This window comes from Aedes aegypti, chromosome 1, assembly GCF_002204515.2.
Source record: "Aedes aegypti strain LVP_AGWG chromosome 1, AaegL5.0 Primary Assembly, whole genome shotgun sequence".
In the NCBI taxonomy this organism is placed as follows: Eukaryota; Metazoa; Arthropoda; class Insecta; order Diptera; family Culicidae; genus Aedes; species Aedes aegypti.
In genome coordinates this window covers 285,414,757-285,435,796 of record NC_035107.1, presented here as the reverse complement: position 1 = coordinate 285,435,796, position 21,040 = coordinate 285,414,757, and the positions used below count along the sequence as shown (strand labels likewise).

Here is a 21,040-nt window from a genome sequence, read left to right as displayed (position 1 = left end):
AGGACGCGATTTAAGCAGTATTCCAATCAAATTTGATCTTCTGTCATCATTTTTTATTTGAAATATCGATTAATGCATAAAAATATTGACCTTATTAGGTAGAAGAGCTGGAGTTTAAATGGAAATGTGAAATGACAAAAATTTTAATTTTACAAAAGTTCCAAATTCTTATTAAAATTTACAATATAAAATACTTTGGTAATATAAAAGACACAACATTTTGAAAATATTGAAAATCTACTAAAAAGGATTATTTACGTAAATATAAACTACCCTGTTTAAAAAAAATTCTAGGCGATATCTTGTAAATTTGGAAGCACAATAAAAATGTCAAAATATAGTACTCAACTAGACCTACTACCTGCAGAAGATCATTTGGAATATTCCCTATCATGATTGATATTGATCGTAAAACAGTATACTAGAATTGAAATAAAATTGAAATCACGGGTTGCTTTTCAAGTCACTTTTAGTCACTTTTTCGAGAATAGAAAGTCACTTTTTAGTCACTTATTTCTCAAATTTGGTCACTAAAATAACTTTTTTCGGTACCAATTCTTGCTACCAGCCCTGGACATACCACAAATCAAAACAAAACACTACTTGAGTCGATTTTACACTGGTTCAAAAACGTCGTAAGTAACTGAATGAAACGGCTTATCATTTTGTGGGAAATAATAGAAAATATCTAGTTTTTTTAACGCGAGCTGATTGCATACAAAATGAAAACGATGTACACAGTGAAAAAATGTTGAATAGTTGATTCATTTTAATACAGTTTTTGAAGGCAGGTTGTGATTCATCTTAATTAACTTTCTCCAAACCATATGAAAGTTACTTACTTCGATTTGAAAAAGTAAACGAGAATTATAGTCTCCTAAGTGACCCATAACGTCTTAAATCTCAAATATCACTACAACTCGTGAAGATGGTTGAATTCAAATGTGATCGGCAGATTGGCCCTTTTAGAGTCTTCAAACCAGGTAGGCCCTTTCAGTTTGATACTTTGATTGAACATGTTTTCAGTTAGGTCACTCCAGTCTGGTCCTTTGCTTAAACATAGTTCCAGTTAGACCCTTTGGTAATTTGTTAATTTGATTTGCATAATCTATATAAATAAAAAAATTGCGTAAAAACGGGTCAACAGATACACAACACTTTCACTAATATCTTCGCTAAAGGTTGCGACGCGTTCGTGAGTCTCCGGCAGAGTGGAAAAAAACGGGGAAAAAAATCTATCATTTTGTATGGGTGATTTCATGCCATTCTTCAATAACCTACTTGATAGCAAGACTACCAGCTAGTGAAAGACTTTCACTAATCAGGCTGAGTTTTCAGCTGTCAAAATATCAAATACAATAGAAATTCAGGGCTGCCAACATCGACAAATTGAGCTTTATGTCAAAAAATGACGTTTGTCTTCGTTTTAAGTGGGCTATTCCCAACTAACATTCACTCATTTAACAAACACCATTATGGCAGTTTTATCCAGCATCATGTTTTATAACATTTTAATAATTTCCATGGCCAACCTTTGTTAAAGCATTGTTCACACAAATTTGGAGAAACTTTAAAGCATGTCGTTGAATACCAACTTTATTTTTCAGCTTTAAAAGCGTTTTACAAGCATTTAGTTTAGCTTTTATACGGCTGGTCTAAAAATAATTAAAGACTAATAAAAACAAAAAAATATTTTTCTAGGCACTTTATAAATGTAGAGTGCACTATTATTATGATAGTATAACAATCTTATTTAAAAATCGCCTGTATACTGGATTCAAACTCGAGACCTTCCAATCGTCAGCGGTATGCCTAGCCATCTGCGCCATCCTAGAATTGATGATTATACTCTCCAGTGCAAAATATAAACTTATCATAGCTGAATATTGACCATGTTCGAGCTTCTATTCGACAACGTCTAATCAACACATGGTACGCTAATCTACAACTGAACAAGCATATTATTCAGCTGCTGTTTAGTGCTGATCCAAGCTGAGTTCAGTTGGCTATTTTTAGCGCACAGTGAGAAAATTTATGTCGATGTTGGTCAAAATAATTTTTATTTACACAAAGTAAAAACAGTTTGAAATGATTAATCTAATTTCATAATAAGTTTTAGTTTGTTTAAAACTGATTAATTAACTCAAATAATTTTATAAATTATAATTTGATTATTTTTTTATTTGTATTTTTCATAAACCTATTACATATGAATTGAAGTAAAAGTTCTCTATATGAATATATTTGAATCATTTGAAGGGTTAGTCCTCAGAACACACCTGAATAGAAAAATATGCGAATATCTTGATGCGATTTTTATTTTCGGAAATGGCCAAGTAAATCATTTTTCTTAGAGCGCAGTATTTATTCAGTTGTGAAGAAATGTCATTTCAAAGGTAGCTGGCTATAGAAATTTATTTAATCAATTCTGTCAAAGAAATTTCCATTTTTCTTGTACGGAAAAACATCCCGAGCAGGCGAAAAAAGCTGAGCAATAGAAAATATAATATGGATAGCTAAAAGTGATGTTAACTTGATAGATATATGATTTAAAATATCTGGAAATGATACCTAAAATAAACTACTAGAACAAAATTGGCATGTGATATTTAGATTCGGCAATATTTTACCAATAGCTGTGAGCGTACATCAAATTTTTCATAGGTTTAGAAGTTCCAGGAACAAAATTTTGATATTGTCTTCAGATATTTTATCTCTTATGTCAATCAAGTCAATATCACGCTTTGTTTGTCAGTACTTTGCTCCTACTCGGAATACTTAGCTTAAATGTTTATTTTTGTTTTTTTACAATAATTCTGTATTTCTGGAGACTGACCATGTTTATTTTCTGAACAGCTATTTCAAAAGTTTTAAGAAAGCATAATTTATGAGCTATGAAATGCATTCGGAAATCAACACGAATTTCGGATATTTTGTCCATTTTATAAAATTTAGCTATAGTGTGATCGCTTTTACAAGGCTTATTTATTGCTGAACAATGTGTTTGTAAATCGTCATTTTGGCCTCTATTGGATCAACTGTTCTTATAATATACTGAAGCTGAATTAGGATTTTATAAGATACTTATTCAGCTCTTATTCATGTTTATGTTAAACATGTGGGAATAGCTGAAGTGTGACGCAAGTAAAACGTTAGTTCGTCTTCTGAATATCCTTTTATACATATACATTTGTTTAGTGGAATATTGGTTTTTTAATTGGGAGAAACATGTCTTGTTCAGCTCATTTGTAGAACAATCTTAACTAGTCGAATGAGAATCTTTGGAAACGTTTAATAAGTGGCGATTCAACTTTTGTTCATTCTAATGCATAACGTTGAACATTGATCTTAGTTTGTGTTAAAAAAGCACTTTCTCAGCTCTTTATAGAGCAAATTTTTTATTCAGCTGCCATTACCATTATTGAACAATAATTGAACATGCATGCTTGTTTGTGGCTCTGAATTGTTAGTTGGGTTGCTCACCTAACGGGAGCCCGATTTAAACGAAGCCCACCTAAAGATATTGCAACGAATGAAATTCGACTGAACTGAAAAAAAAATGTTCGAAACGGCTTATCTGATTTTAATAAAAAAAAAAAGTTAAAATGCGTTTTGCATGTCTGTGAGAATGTGTAGGTGTAATTTAAACTCTAGTGGAATTGAATGGTATGGTAATTCGGTTTTTCATCTACTAATAGGTATTTCACTAAACAGATGGAAGATTTATTATCCTTTAAGTATTTTTTTCTCTGGAGTTCTTCCGAAAATCCTGCTGGAATTCTTCGAGATGTCTCTCGGAATTCTACAACAATCGAAGATTCTGCCGGATATCATTCAAAGCTTCCGAAAATTTTTCTAGGATTCTTCAAGGGAAGCCTCGGGTATTCTTCCGAAAATTGCTCTGTCATTTTCCGGATATAATTTAAGGATCCGTCCGAAAATTTTCATAGGATTCTAGCGGATTTCCCTCAAGAAATAGCTTTGCTGAAAATGTTTCTAGGATTCTGTAAAAAATCTTTCCGAAATGCTTTAAACCCCTTCTGGGACTCTTTCAATTTTTTTTTGGGATTATCTGACTTCTCTAAAATTCTGGTGTTTTCCGGTAAAACTAGCTGGGAATATTCCAAAAATCGAAGATATCCGGGAGAATTGCTGAAAGATTGTCGAAATAAGTTCAAAAGGATGAGGATATATCGGAAGAATTCAGGAGAGATATCCAGAACAATTTCCGGTGAATTTCAAAATTAATATCCGATAATATTCCACAGCAATTTTTAAAAGAGTCATAGAAAAAAATCTGAGAGAATATCAGGATATACAGGAGAATATATGAGGAATTTCCTTAAGAACCCCAGAGGGCTTTCTGGAAGATTTCCTAAAACATTCCCGTAAGCAAAACAGAAATCCGGAAAACTCACCGATGAATTTTCAAATGAATCCCAGAAGGATTGTTTCAAGAATTCCAGAGAGATTTCCGAAAAAAAAACTCTAGACGAATATTTTAAGCAATAGCAAACGGATGTCTGGAATGATTCCAGCACAATTTCTGGGATAATTTAAATGGGCTTTTTGGAAGAGTAACAAAACGATTTCTAAACAATTCTAAGGGGATTTTTGGAAAAACTTCAGACCGATTTTGAAGAATTTCAACAGGATTTCCGAAAGTATTCCATATGAATTGTCAAAAGGATTTCCGAAAGAATCTCAAAGAATTAATAGTACATTTTTAAACATTATAGTTTCAGAGAGATTTCCGGGAGAATTTGAGGGGGATCTCCAGAAGAGTACCGATTATATTCACCGAAGTATTACAGAAGGATTTCTATAAAAAAAATCAAAGTGATTGTTATGATAATTTCAGAAAAATATCTGGAAGAATTTCCGAGGGATTTCCGAATGAAACCTTGAAGGATACTTTGATCCAGAAGAATCTAAAAATGAGATATCCAGAAAAATCTTAAAAAAAAGATTCACATTCACATTTTGCTGAACCTTTTTCACGGTGTGCTGGAACACACGTATTGTCAATGGCTTACAGACCAATTTGACATATCTTCAACACGATTGAATTATCAGATGCTTCAAATTGAACATAATTTTCGTCGTACATTTATACAATATGACCAGTCCATGTTAGTATGCCGCATTTTGTACGTTCCAACTGGGATAGAGACTGTATCTCAGCTTAGTGTTCCATGAGCATTGCCATTGTTATTGAGCGGTTCCATTTGAATTCGAATGTTGGTTTACTTTTGTATTTTTTTATTTGGCTGAAATTTGGCATATGCTTTCTTTATACCCAAAAATGCCTATTTGCATCGCCGGGTCGCCATTTTTACCCTAGCGTTACTTTTGAGAAGGGCCCAAGAAAAAAAGCCTTAACAATTTTCAAAAAAATAAAACTCAGAAACTATTTGTCTGATCGGTTTGGTGTCTTCCGCAAAGCTTTAGGTTATTGTTGGAACTATCTGGAAAAAATATACACTGTAAAAAAATGTTATAATTTTTTTTATTATTTCGATAATAAAGCTTAATCCATTTTCTGAAAAATCGTTTTTTTTATGTTTTTTATATATTTTAAAGTAGACAAAGAATGGTGTCTTTTGCACAGTGGGTCAAGATGGAGAAATCATGGACAAAAAATTATGATTTTTTTAAAAAAAGGTTGATTTTTCAATATGGTCTAAATAAACTTTTTGAATACTTTTCGACCCAATTTTATGAAAGTACGCAAAATTTGCAACAAAAAAGGTAAAAGAGAACATTTTGCTAATTGCTACCGTTTCCGAGATACAGCGATTTTAAAATTAAAATTTACTGAAAATTCACAACTTTTGATTGTTTTCGGATGTTTTTCGAGTTGATAAAATAAAGAATTTTTTTTTCTGAAAGCATTTTATTTCATATTCTTATACAATGATGGAACGTCCTATTTTGATACAGATTTCTTACTTTTTCATAATGTTTACAATTTTTTTTACTATCATTACAGTTTGAAAATTGCCTAACTTCTATTTTATCTACGGAAACTGAAATAAATGAATGGTATTTTTATGTTATTGCTTTCGAATATTGTTCATTAAGCTGCTCCTTGATATGTTCATACTGTGTTGTAGTTGCATAAGAAAAGAAAATTTGTGTTACTTGCTCCTCCTTTCGCTTTTGAGCCCAATCAAATAATTCCTTGGCATTTTTGATGGGATGTTCACGTTCTTTAGCTAGACTAGTCCTTGTAGCCATGCGTTTTAATGTTCCCCCTAAAGCATCGCAGGGCCCTTTGCCATGCGATGTTGCGAAAAAATTCCTTTCAACATCTATATCATAGTTTTTCTTAAATTGGCAAAGACTAGAAAAGTTCTTTCTATTTTTATATTGTGATGCAGCTCCATCGGACGTAAAATAAATTTCACTTGATTATAACTTCCTTGATTATCACTTGCTTGTGTCTTTGCTGCATCAGCTCTTTTTATTCCACTTTAAGAAAACATCGGGTATATTTGTGTGAGACAACTGGGCACGTTACTCCTCTACTCATAAAGCTTTTGTTTTCGAATGGAAATATTTCATTATCTTAAATCGATATAAATGCATTTCACGTAATGATTGCTTTATATTCGTTATTTGTTATTTTTTAACTTTTAACATTTTGTTCCATATTTTCTTGATAATTACACAGCGTAACAAAAATGACATTTTTGCGTGTCTCAAGGATCAAATTATGTGTCTCTAGTAGATTTGGGGTTGCTGAATCTGATGCCATTCTCAGAAATGTTCCAGCACGTCACAATTTTTAGCTACAGGTCGCCAAAGTTGTATAAAACACTGGTTTTATTGATGTTTACATAAAATTTAAAGTACAATTTATCAAACTTTTTTGTAATCTAATCCACCAAACATGCAAAATAGAACTTGAACATTCATTTCAGACATAATTTTATTGAAATTGCGCGATTAAATTTCGATTAAACCGATATTTTCAACATGCTTGCAGTCTCCATACAAAATTCTTCGTTTCTTCTATATGGCAAAATACAACAATTCTCTAAACCACCAAAAAATAACTTTTCCATATCGAAAGTATTACAAACTTCAATGATAAGTATTGTTATACACATAAAGTTTGAATTCTGTGGCAAATTAAGCCAATATATTACCTTACAAGCTGGTAAACTTGCATGCAAGTTGGCTGAAATAGTCATTTTTTGCATTTTCAACAGTCGATATCTCACAAACTAGACGTGCTATGATATTTCTGAAAACGGCAATGGATTCAGCAACCCTTAATTAAGTGAATAGCGGTATTTTGGTGCTGGAGACAAAAACGTGTTCCGCAGTGTTACATATCAAAATATCACAATGTTAAATGTTAAAGTTGTGTTTCGTAAAAAAAAACATTTTTACAGGGCACATTTTTTATTTCGCCGCATACCATGAAAATTTACCAAATCCATATTTTTTCAAACATTTTAGTCAAAAATTATCTGCTCTTTCAGACAATGAACACATTTTTAGGCTTATGAGCTTCGAAAAACATTCGAAAATGACCGAAAATTGAAAATTATATCTTATTTTTGTATTAAAATCGCTGTATCTTTAAAACGGTAAAAGTTAGCCTGATCTTCTCGTATACCTTTTTTGTTGTAAATTTTGCGTACTTTCATAAAATCGGATTGAAAAACATTTAAAAAGTTTATTATGACCATTTTCAAAAATTCCCCTTTTTTAAAAATCATAACTTTTTTGTCCATGATTTCTCCATCATGACCCAATGTGCAAAAGACTTAATTTTTTGTCTACTTTAACATATAAAAAAAAAAACAAAAATACGATTTTTGAGAAAATTGATTTTTAAGCTTTATTTTTGAAATCTGTGCGCTTTTTTCAAAGGGGCGTAACTGACAAAAATAAACAAAATGAGTTAGCAGCAGAAATGCAATCTGCTTGTTACGTAGTTTTTGAAAATACCACGCAATTTCAAATCTATATAATGTTTCATTAATAAAACATAAAAAACAGATGGGCGCAATTGAACTTTGAGTGAAAATGTCTTAGAGTGATGTTTCGCCCTTTGTTTTGCATACCAAACCAACAGCAGCAAAAGGGCTAATCTGGGAAACCAGTTCATTTTTGGGCACTTGGCTTTTTGTGTGTCTATTTGCACCAAACATATTCAATAATTGATCCATAAACTGTATTAATGATAGTAAAGACCACTGTTTCAATTGGATTGGTAACTCCCCCCCCCCCCATAATTTCGTTTTTGTGAATAACATCATGAGGTACGTCTGTGCTGCACTTGTTATTACCTCCCACACCTCACCGTACGTAACATAGTAATTATGTATTGATCAATCGTCCCAGAATGCCACACAGCAAGAATACGGATTTATCCGATAAATGAGGAATGATTATCAATACCAAAATTTTGGTGCATCGACATCAATAATCGACTGTTCGATAAGAATGTGCTGGATGGTGTGGGAGTGATTGGGAGGGTTTTACGGACACTGCACTGCATTTTGGTTTTCATATAACAACATACCTATATCATCCAACCTACTATATAATGTAGGAGTCTGGAATGCTATTCTCTTGGTCATCAGCCGGAACCCAAAGCTTATCCTCAACAGCAGCAGAACTATCAGAGCGGACTTTTCTAGTGTACCACCAAGATACAGACGTTCAATCGTTGCTCTTGGAGGTGCAGACGTTTTTTTCCTTCTCCTTAATTGCTCCACGGTTTGACCTTCGCAGGAAATGAGCACGGATTTCTTTTTCGGAACTTTTCCTAGGCTAATAACCACCAAAAACGCGAAAAACTAACTTTGCGCAGAAGGGCGCACTTAACATTGTTGATAGCATGAAGGCAAAACAAAGGGGCGACATTGACAGCTGATATTCCAATTGGAATCGACTAGCGGGCTTAATAGGAATCATGGTTTGTCAAAAGGCGGTAATCATAAAGGGCGTAATCAATGCGATGTTCCAAAAAGGACGCAGCGATGTTTTTGTTAAATAAAAGATGTAGAATTTGAATAGAAATTATAGGATTTGGTGAAATTGTGAAGTAACTCATATGGAATGTGTTAGATAGAAATACAGGTCAAAAAATATGTTCATAGGAAATAGCTAATAGATTTTAGGTTGAGAATTTTCAATGGTCGATTTCTCGGTTTTACCAGAATGTCAATTGCGCCCATTTGAAGAAAGTGGCCAGAAATATAAGAAATTACAACATATATTTTTACAGTGTATATTTTTCCAGATAGTCCCAACAATAACCTAAAACTTTGCCACGGTGCTCCTCTGACCGTTATTATCAGATTTAAATCTCCATCAAATCCTTGCTCAACTGCTCACCAGTCGATTTCTATAGCTTAGCTGCATGTCTGGGAAAAATTAAAAAAAAAAAATGGTAGGGCCCGTTTTGAAGTTACGCCCTTTTGAATGTGTAAGTCCACTAATTCAAAGGAAATCTGAGATATTTAAACGAGTTATCATTGGCCGTGATTATCAGAATAGATATAATATTATATTATGAATCAAAGTTGGTTTATATAGTTATTTGTAACTTCTGGGAAGAATTGTGAACGAGAAGATAGACGAAATTTGGAGTTACGTCCTTTTGGAAGCGTAACCATTAACAACACTAATTTCCAATAGATTAATTAGACATTCTTATATCTTTGAACATATTCAAATGTTTTCAATGACACATTGCACTTATATGGAGATTTTTTCTGATAATAACGGTCAGGGGAGCACCGTGTTTGCGGAAGACACCAAACTGATCGGACAAACCGTTTCTAAGTTATATATTTTTGAAAATTATTAAGGATTTTTTTCTTAGGCCTTTCTCAAAAGTAAGGCTAGAGTCAAAATGGCGAACCGATGATGCAAAAAGGCATTTTTGGGCATAAAGAAAGCATGTGCAAAATTTCATCCAAATATCAAAAAATATAAAAATGAAATTTGGGAAAAAAAGTCGTCATTTTCTGTGAAACCGCTTTATTCAGAATATCGTTTGAACTATTTTGACGATTTCTTTACTGAAATAATGGCTTGTAATTCTGTTAATTTAGGAAACCTTTCATTTGCTGTATTTTACAAGAAAAATAGTTCTAAGGATAACGAAAAGAAAAAGCTTGAAAGGAGCAACGAATTGAATAAATCATTTATTGCGATAAATATTGATAGATATAGAGAGCATAACGTTTTCAAATTATGAATGGTTTCCATACCTACATAATTAATCACAAAAGCTAAAACAAGCTAGTGCTTTTATATTGATTTAATCACAAAAGGAAATCCCAGAAATGGATACATATAGGCTACATATGGCATTATAGGCTTTATTTACGTGCTTATACGCTAAGGGCTTGAAAGAGAGTTTGCCGTAACATACTTAATAGTGAATGGCTTACGTAGTCTTGATGGTTTCATGCTCAATATGATACAAATGTTGTGCATTAACTAATTCACTCATAAATTTTGCATTGCGCACATTGCATGTAGGGTTTGATGTGCCTGATTTCGAATAAAAGAGCGGGATTACGTCGAATCGATATGTTGTCTTCACCGCAATTATTTGGCATAATATGAAAAAAAAAAATGCGACGATATCCCGCATTTTTATTTACGATTTCACACTCATGGAGCGCAAATTTAGAAGAACAGACACAACAATTTCAATAACTAACATGAAAACAAAAATTTCATTATTTATTTTTATGTAAGTTCGAAAACCTTGTCGTCCTGCAATATACACTACCCGTCATAAATCGTCCCCTTAATGCTACAACTAGATAACTCGAAAATCAAAATTTTGGGATGTGCAACTTTGAAAATAAGACCTTTTTACAAGGTGACGGTTAATCGCAGAGGATATGGTTCAAAAATAAACTTTAATTTGTGTATTTTGAATCACACGCTTATGAGCTGTAGGTATTTTACAGATCTAATTAAGAAAAATGTTTTGGCATATTGAAGTCAAAAATTTCAAATTTCGAGTTATCTAGTTGTAGCATCAATGGGACGAAATACAGACTCACTAAAATAAGTATTGCAACACTCAGCTGAATATTGAACCACCCTGAAAAGTTTAGCATAACTTAAAAACAGGTAAATTTACATTGCTATATCTCGAGATCCTTACGACTTGTAAGGAAGCGTTGTTGTTCAAGGGATCAAGGACATCCGGAAAGCAAATAGTTTGGTTCACGATTTTGCCGCTAGGTAGCGCTAGTGAGCATGTAAAATTGAGCATTTCAAACTAGTTCTAGTTTGTGATCCACAAGAGATAGAAAGTTCGGGTCTTCGGCAAAGTTATTCAGAAGGTCAAGGACATCCGGAAGACAAACAGTTTGATTCGCAATTTTGCCGCTAGGTGGCTAGTGAGCATTTCAACTAGTTCAACATTAAGTGAATCAGACCTGAATCACTTGAATCTTAAGTGAAGCAAACCTGAAACACTTGAATATGAAGTGAATCAGACATGAACCACTTTAAAATGAGTAAATGAGCTCTGAAGTACTGAGACGTGAATTAAAATAAACATTAATAATTGAATAACGAGACGAAACAAACCGGAATAACTGTAGTCTGGGTGTGTGACACCTGAATCAATTGAATATGAAGTACCTCAGACACGATTCACTTGAATATGAAGATGAATTTTGATATCATATGAATCGATATGGAACTAATTATCTCTGAAACATTTGAATATGAAGTAAACTAGATCAAAAACCCTTGAATATGAATGAATTGATAGATGTGAATCACTTGAATATGAGCTTATCAAAACTGAAATATTTGAAAATGAAGTGAATCGGAGCTGAATCATTTGAATATAAAATTAATCAATACTGCATTCTTCAAAAATGAAGTGTCACATGACATGAATCATTTGGATATAAAACGAATCATATCTGAATAAATTGAACAATAAGCTAATCGGTCCTGAATTACTTGTATATGAAGTGAATATTACCTTAAACACTTGACTATGAAGTGAATCAGATGAAGTGATTCTCACCTGAAGCACTTGAATATTAAGTGAATTGGACATGAGACTCTTGGATATGGAGCTAATCAAATCTGAAATACTTGAATATAAAGTAAATCAGACCTGAATGCCTTAAATTTACTTCAAAAATCAAACATCAATCACTTGGATATTGAACTAATCAAACCTGAAACACGCACATAAAGTGATTCAAGCATGAATCACTTGAAAATGAAGTGAATCAGCCCTAACCTGCTTGAACATGAAGTCATACCCGAAAAAGTGGAAAATTCTAGATGTATCAAACCTGAACCACTTGAATATCAAGTAATTCGTACTTAAAACAGGTGAATGTGGCGTGATTCAGACCTGCATCACTTGAATATTAAGTGAATCAAACTTGAATCACTTGAATATGGAGCGAATCCGACATGAACCACTTGGATATGAAGCGAATCAAACATAAATCACTGGAAATAAATCCTAAATCTCTTGAATATGAAATCAATCAGACCTGAATCACTTGTACATAAAGTGAATCGAACTTGAAACATTTGAAAATGAAGTGAATCAAGCATGAATCACTTGAAATTATTTGAACATTAAGTGAATCAAACCTGAAACAGTCGAATATGAGTGATTCAGATAAGAATCACTAGGATATGGAGCGAACTGAATCACATGAATATGAAATGAATCAATTCTGAATCACTTAATAATAAAGTGAATCTGACGTGAAACACTTGCGGGTATTGAGAGAATAAAACTTGAATCTTTGGAATATAAAATGAATCAATCCTGAGTCACTTGAACATGGAGTGAATTCGATATGATTTTTTTACCCCATAAAAATCAAATCTGAACTACTTGAATATAGAGTGAATCAAACCCGAAAGACATGAATATAAAGAAAATCAGACATCAATCACTTGGATATGAAGTCAATCAAACTTGAACCACTTGTATATGAAAAGATTCTGACTTGAATAATTTGAATATGATGAATATGAGTCCTGACTGAGTCACTCGCACATGGAGTAAGTCATACCAGAATCACTAGAATATGAATCAGATATGATACACTTGAATATACAATTGATCAGACCTGAATCACTTTAATTTGATATGATTCCGTCCCCAATCACTTCAACTTCCAAATGCCAAAGGCTTTCTGAACAGCATTCTGGAGATTATATCTTATGAAATTCATAATGTTTATTTACAGTCATCCCTCCAGAGTAAACTGTTTCCTGGATACCCTTGACTTTCCGAACAACTTTTCCGAGACTCAAACTTTCTATCTCATCTGGCTCAAAAGATAGAATTTGTTTCATATATTTAATTAAATATGCGTACTAGTGCAACCTAGTGACAAAATTAGGAATTAAACAATTTGCTATTCGGATGTCCTTTACTTTCTTTCTGTTCTTTACTTGCCGAAGACCCGAACTTTCTATCTCTTGTGAATCACAAACTAGAACTAGTTTGAAATGCTCAATTTTACATGCTCACTAGCGTTACCTAGCGGCAAAATCGTGAACCAAACTATTTGTTTTCCGGATCTCCTTGATCCCCTGAACAACTTTGCTGAAGATCGCTCCTTTACAAGTCGTAAGGATGTCGAGATATAGCAATGTAAATTTACCTGTTTTGAGGTGATGCTAAACTTTTTGCGGGTGATTCAATATTCAGCTGAGTGTTGCAATACTTATTTTAGTGAGTCCGTATTTATGACGGGTAGTGTATAGAACTGGGGAGCACACAGGATCAACTCGCTGATCTGCTCAACTAATCGCTAGACGCTATTGATGGGAGTCAATCCTTGCTTCTCACTGTCTTTCCAAACTCAGATTCCATGAATGCAGTCTTCATTTTGTTAACATAAGCACAGACATACAGACATACATCAGGTAGACGTTTCGAGCTAATCTACTGGTATACATGAACTGACCCTACTAGCCTAACGAATTCGTTTTTGGTGTAATGTACAACCTTTCGATACAGTCGGCACATGTAGAATTGTGTGCACGCTATAATTGGCCTTATATGTAGGCCTAGGGGCCCAGATAGTCGTAGCGGTAAACGCACAACTATTCAGCAAGACCAAGCTGAGAGTTGTGGCTTCGAATCCCGCCGGCCGAGGATCTTTTAGTAAAGGAAATTTCCTCGGCTACTCTGGGCATAGAGTATCTTCGTACCTGCTACACGATATACACATGCAAAAATAGTCAATTGGCAAAGAAAGCTTTCAGTTAATAACTGTGGAAGTGCTCATAAGATGAGAAGCAGACTCTGTCCCAGTTGGGACGTAACGCCAGAAAGAAGAAGAAGGAGAACAAGATGTAGGCCTATTACAGCAACAGAACCCTTATTACAGTGAGAACCATATGTTTTACAGTTATTTGGATCCGGCTTCGACGCTACCCATCGCGATGTTCAAACAAATCCATGAAACCGCGAGCAAGCGTTTTAAACGGTAATAATGGATCGTGGCGCTATCAAAGCTTCGTGGGGGAAAAAGGTACTTGGCCTACCTTCCTCACATCGTCGTGCGTAATGCGTCTAGCAATGCAAAAAGCATATGAGGAACTGAAGCGACAAGGTGTGTGTGTTGTGTACGTATCTAGGTTGAGATGATGCTTCATACCTGTTGAAGGCATTTAAAATTCACTGCAAGTACCTACCTTCTCAATCGAAATGGAACGAAATTTTGTCGCACAGGTCCCCTCGATTTATAAAAGCGTTTTCACCGTTGTAGTTTAATTGATTGACGATAGATAGCAAAGTTAAACAAACATCCAGAAAGTGTTTGGTTGTACGCGAGGGCGATATGAATTAGCTGAAAGGCTAATATTTGAGCAGCTTGAGTGAAGTATCGATTGATAAACGTGGTAAGCAGGGTTTGAATACAACAATTAGAAATTGGAAATCAACTCTCGTTTGAAATTATAATTACTATAGGTCTAATTCAACGTATCTTTTTCTCTTCATTTCAGAGCACGTCGACAGCGAAGAGGCGAAGAATCTGTTCGAAGCGAACTACAGCCATGTCTATTATATCCTTTACGACACGTTCGTCCAGGCCGAGGCCAATCTTCGGCAGCGAGGTAAGCGATTAAACCATCATACCATCCATATAGAAATCCGGCCTGCTTTCAATGTCAAGTCCAAATCCAAATACGTGTCGTCTAAAAAGCAAGCGCCCACTCGATGTTTAACCCACTCGCTGTCGATGTTCGACGACTTCTCAGTTCATACAGTCAATTCTCCATAGCTTTATATTATTTTCTTAAAAACTTTGATAGTAGTTCGAAATTGAGTTATCACGGTGCTCCACAGCCCTTTATAATCATAGAAAATCTACGTCAAATCTGTATTTACCAGTCAATTGCTATCAGGTTAACTGCATGTTTGGGCAAAATTTAAAAAAAGGTAAGGCCCATTTTAAATTTACGCCTTTTTGATGGTAGAAGCCCACAAATTCAAAGAACAAAACAGTACAGTGGTCATACTATTACGGGTCACCCACTATTATGGGACATTTGAATTGCATGCAGAATAGAGTGACTAGGAGTCATGACTAAGTCACCCATAATTGAGTAATCAGTGTTCGTTAATACGTTAACTGAAAACATTCAATCTGTCACAAACTTCGTTAATAAATTCAGGGTGTCTACTACCTGGGAAACCTGGAAGTATCAGGGAATTTTATTCAACCTGGCAAAACCCTGGAATTCTCAGGCAATTTTGATCACAATCAGGGAAATTATTTTGAGGGAGTAAATAATGATATAATATGTTCACGACAAAGGATTTTTGCGTCAAAACCCAGAGCTACCATTATTTGCCACAAAACTATTCAATCGGAAAAAAATCGCTGTGCCGCTATTTGAGCTGTTCGACTTACACAAATATGATTGATGTTTTTAATATCTCTATATTTAATCAGTAAAGGATGAACGGACATATCTAGGGCTGGTGGCAGGTTTCTTTTTTGAGATCATTTTAATGTAAGTCTCTATTTTAATCGAAATGGTCTCTAAAGTATCTTTCTTCTTTATCTTAATTGCGGATAATTATGCTGCAAAATGCCTTCCCACATTTCTCGAAAACAGCTTCAGGAATTATCCTAGCTGTTTCTCCAGAGGTTTCATTTGGAATACTATCACGAACTAATATAGGAGTTCTTTAATGAATTCATCTACCAATTATTTCAGCAATTTTTCCAAGGATGCCTACAGAAATTTCTCCAGAATTATTCCAGGAAATCCTTCAATAAATTCGACCACCAATTCTTTCAGCAATTTTTCAAAGAATGCTTACATGAATTTCTCCAGAATTGCTTCAGGAAATCCTTGAGCACTTCAACGTTACTACCTCCGGTATTTATTCTCAGAGATTTGAACAATTTTCCAAAGACTATCATCCTAGGACTTCCTCCAGATATTTTTTCACTTACTTTTCAACCGAGTTATCCGGTTGTGACTCTAAGAGATCTTCCAAAGATTTCAACAGAATTTCTTTCAAGATAACCCGCATAGATTTTTCAATTGATGCTTAGAGGATTTTCTTCAGAATTTGATCCAGAAAATTCTAGAGCGCTGAAACGCTATTACCTCCAGTAATTTTCACAGAGATTCTTTTTTAAAAAATCATAGCAATTATCCCAGGATTTCCTCTACATGTTGTTTTACTGGTTCTTTCACTGGTTTTCCAGTTGTTACTTCTAGGAGAATTTCCACGGATTCTAGAGGAGTTTTTCCACAATGGTTTATTCCAGAATTATGAAAAAAATCGTACTACTACGCATATTTTTTCTTTTATTCCAGGCATTTTTATAAGGGTTATTTTGAAAACTTATTTACGATTACTGTGAATCGTATTAATTGCTCCAAAAACTTCTTTCGACAATGTTCGATGAAATCTATTTTATAAACTTTTCCAAACAATTTTCAACAAATTCATCCTGGTATTCCTCATCAAGTTTCTCCAGAAATTTCTCTCGGCATTTTATCAAAATATTATTGCTATCATTTTTTAAAATAAAATTTCCACATCTCCATTCAAGGTTGCACACTAGTCAATATTTCAACAATTGTTACAGTCAAATCATTCATACATCAATTTCTTCGGTGATTGTTGCTTCAAAAAGTATTGTAGGACATTATTCAGAGTTTCGAATGTTTTTTTTTTCAGTTAGCTTAGCAATTTATTAAGAAAGTCCCAGAATTTTTATCTGGATTTTTTTTCCGTGTAGTTGACGGAAAAACAGGTTTAAAATTATTTTTATACCACCAAGCTCTTCTTCTGTGGTAGGTTGATCGTACAAAACTATAAAAGGTACGATTTTTTATATTACACGTAAAATGGACATTTGTATACAATTAAAATTTTACAAGCATACAATTTTTCAAACAATTTTCAAAAATACAAAAAAGTTTCAAAAGTCATAAACTTTTCTTATATGCGTGTTATGAGTCAAGGTTAATGCCAAAAATAAAATAATTTTGATTTCCGAGCTACGAACAAATACACAAAATTCCAAAGTGTACCCCGTCTAAAGGCGGGGTTATGTATTAGAGGGATATCTAGCCATCCATCTAACACGAAGAAATTATTTTTCGTTATGTCACGAGAAATTTTCAAAAAAAGTTTTCAAAATATTCTCAGAGAAATGTCTGATCTGATCACTTTTTTTTTCTCCTGATTCCTGTAAAAAATACGCAAAATTACCCTCTAGTTATTTTATTACATGAAAAACTTTGTACATACACCCCAACCTTTTTTTACGACCGTTATCGGGGGGTCGTTTAAAATCAGGGTTATCTAGATGTTGAAATACTGATCCTACTGAGATATTCGACAAAGTTGAAGCATTAATTGAGAACTTTCCAAAATTGCCATTTAAAATTTAATATTCTGATAATAGATGGCAACACTGCTCGATTGTTATCAAAAGAGCCAATTTTATGGGGGTGTCAAACGCAGGTATCAATAAATTTTAAAGTTAATGATACCGAATGCTCACCAAAGTTGAAAGAAGTGTTGCATCCATACAGTCGACTTAAACACAAATATACACGTGGCTGGCAACACTGTTCAAAAAAAAATAACTTTTGTTTAGCGAATATCTCAAGATCTTGGTGTCTTCGGCGAAGTTGTTCAGTAGCTCAAGGACTATCATTAGTCTAGTCAATAGATTCGAAATTTTGCCACTAGGCGGCGCTAGTGAGCATGAAATTTTTGTCTTGTGATTATCTCAGGATCCTGACCACTTAGAAAGATGACGTCTTCGGCAAAGTTGTTCAGTAGCTCAAGCGCTATCATTAGAATAGCCATGCGATTCGAAATTTTGCCAGTAGGCGGCGCTAGTGAGCATTCAACTTTTGTTTTGCGGCTATCTTGGGATCCTGACTCCCTTGGAAAGATGGCTCAAACTAGCTCAAGGACTATCATTATTTGAGCCATGAATTCACTCCAAATAGTAATAGTGCTTGGACTACTGAACAACTTTGCCGAAGACGCCATCTTCCTGAGTGGTCAGGATCCTGATATAACCGCAAAACAAAAGCTTCATGCTCACTAGAGCCACCTAGCGGCAAAATTTCTAATCTTATGGCTTTTATGATGATAGCTTTTGAGCTACTGAACATATTTGCAGAAGATGTCATCTTTCTAAGCCAGGATCCTGAGATATTTGAAAAACAAAATTACGATGCTCACTAGCGCCGCCTGTTGGTAGAATTCCGCATTTCATTTTTGATCATTCATAAAAAACGGTAGTTAATCTGAATTTTGGTCGTAAAAAAGTGGTAGTAAAAAGAGCCGTCGTAAAACGAACAGTCATAAAAAAAGAGGTTAGAGTGAATTCATATTATGTAGTTAAGATAAAGAAATCTGCTGCTGCTGATGATGATATCTCGATTACTTTTTCAAATCGACGTAAGTAACTTTTAAACGGTTTTGAGAAAATTAATTAGGAAAAATCACAATCTATCTTCTAAAACTGTTTTAAAATGAATCATCTTTTTAACATTTTTTTGCCGTGTACTTCGCTCAAATTTTGCATACACTCAGCTCACGTTCAAAAACTAGGTAGTTTCTATTATTTCCCACAAAAATAATTATAAGAAAATGATAAGCCGTTTCATTCAGTTACTTTCGACGTTTTTCTACCAGTGTAAAATCGGCTCAAGTAGTGTTTTGTTTTGATTCGTGGTTAAGTCACTTTGTCTCTCCATACAGCGGGGCGGCGAAAGTAGTGGTTAGGTTGCGAAAGTTGAAAATGTTACTTTCGTCGTTTTGTAAATCCGGAAATTAAACGTTCTAAAAGTGAAAAGTTGAGTTGGTACAGAGCGGTACGTGTAGAATTCCGCCTGCTTAACACGTAGGATCGATAAAGTAAGTTTGTATACTTTTTTTACTTGAGTCTGTATGAATAAGTTTTCGAGATATGATGGATTTTTTTTTCTAGTAATAACGATCTAGGGAGCACCGTGGTTATAGAGCCATAGTAAAAGTTGGTTTTCATGGCTACTTCGATGGTCCCTTGAATCATGGTTGCACTGATTTTGTGTTCTATATGCTCCGTTCAACATCGAGTTATAGAGAGTTGACTGTATTCCCTCTAAATACACTTCCCACATCGGCTTCAGGTGACGGGGTTTCGATCAGTCGATAGTAGTAATAAAGAACATGCCTCTATGTGGTGCGTGTTTCTCTTTCTCTGTTTTTTCTCCTACTCGCACAAATTGCTGGGCTACGCTTCCTTAAACGTGTGTATTAACTTCGGTGACGGAATGGAATTGAATGGAATGGAATGGATGTGTGGTGCAAAATTTGATTCACACCTTTCGGTTCGAATATAACTCGTCACTAGAACTATCGTTCCACATTGGTAAGTGTGCTGAGGCTGTTTCTGTTGCGAGGGATGCTGTTTCTAGTGTTTGAAATCACGCTTGGGTGTCAAATGTTTATTTTCATTTTGTAAATATTACTTACCATTTATGTGCATTGAAACTCATCACTCCGTCTCATAATTCGCGTATTCGTCATTGGCACCTGTTTTTGTATCATACAATTCACGCACTGCTCCTTACTTCACTTGATGCTTTTGGTTAGCTATCTTTTCAAATTGTCTCATACGCCCCAAATTTTACCATTCTGTTTCACATTTGCTAATGTTGCTTTCTCTATTCAGAGAAAGACGTCGAATTTTCCTAGTCTATTAGGGATCGTGATTCACGGTTCCAAAAATGGTAATATAATGGAAAAAAGTGAAATAATGAAAAAAAAAATCCATTTGCTCAGGTGGGATTCAAACTCACAACTCTTGTATGCTAGACGAGTAATTTATCAACTAAGCTACCGAGCTACTTGGTGTCCCAATAACTCAGAAGGTTACAAATTTCGAATTTAAATTCCAACAGTACACGCAGACCCTTCTCATAACCCATCTCCCTTCATCTCATATATACTACACAGTATACCACACTAGGGCCTTCCTTAGTCTATTGGTTAGAGTCCGCGGCTTCAAAGCAAAGCCACTAATCTGAGAAACATATTCTGTCCTAGTGGGGACGTAATGCCAAGAAGAAGAAGAAGATCCTGTAGGATTTCGTAGGGAATTTATGTAGAATTTTCTGACAGAGTTTCTGGAACAATCATAGGAGGAATTAGTAAAAGTTGTCCATAAATATTTATGGAATCTGTGACAAATTCCTGTAACTTTTTAAAGAAGAAAGTGTTGGAAAAAGTATTGAATTTACTCGAAGAATATATGATGGAATTCGCAAAGGACTGCAGGTTATGTACTCAAAGAAATTCCTGTAGGAAGCTTTGATTAATTTCCTGAAAAAAAACGAAAGAGAAAGGAAAATCCCAGAGAAAGTCCTGAAGGAATCATTGGAAGAACTTTTGTGAGAAACGCTCAAGGAATAGATGGAAAATGTTATGGAGTAATTCTTTGAAGAAACTTCTTGAAGAATCCTGGAAGCCTGTCGCAATTAATTAGTAATAAATTTAAAAACAAAT

At 34.3% G+C, this 21,040-nt stretch overlaps 1 protein-coding gene across 4 annotated transcripts in view; it reads left to right on the top strand.

The window, feature by feature from the left end:
* Nucleotides 1-21,040, top strand: part of LOC5576528 (probable Rho GTPase-activating protein CG5521) — a 54,158-nt gene that overhangs the window by 12,127 nt on the left and 20,991 nt on the right. For 3 of the 4 annotated variants that reach the window (XR_002498703.1, XR_002498702.1, XM_021838044.1), the window contains exons 2-3: nucleotides 15,004-15,114; nucleotides 19,887-19,904. Coding sequence is in view for 2 of the 4 variants with exons in the window: in XM_021838044.1 (XP_021693736.1) it covers nucleotides 15,004-15,114; nucleotides 19,887-19,904 (129 nt within the window). In the remaining 2 variants the exon portion in view is untranslated. The remainder of the gene's footprint in view (nucleotides 1-15,003; nucleotides 15,115-19,886; nucleotides 19,905-21,040) is intronic. The other variant, XM_021838045.1, reaches the window with a different exon arrangement.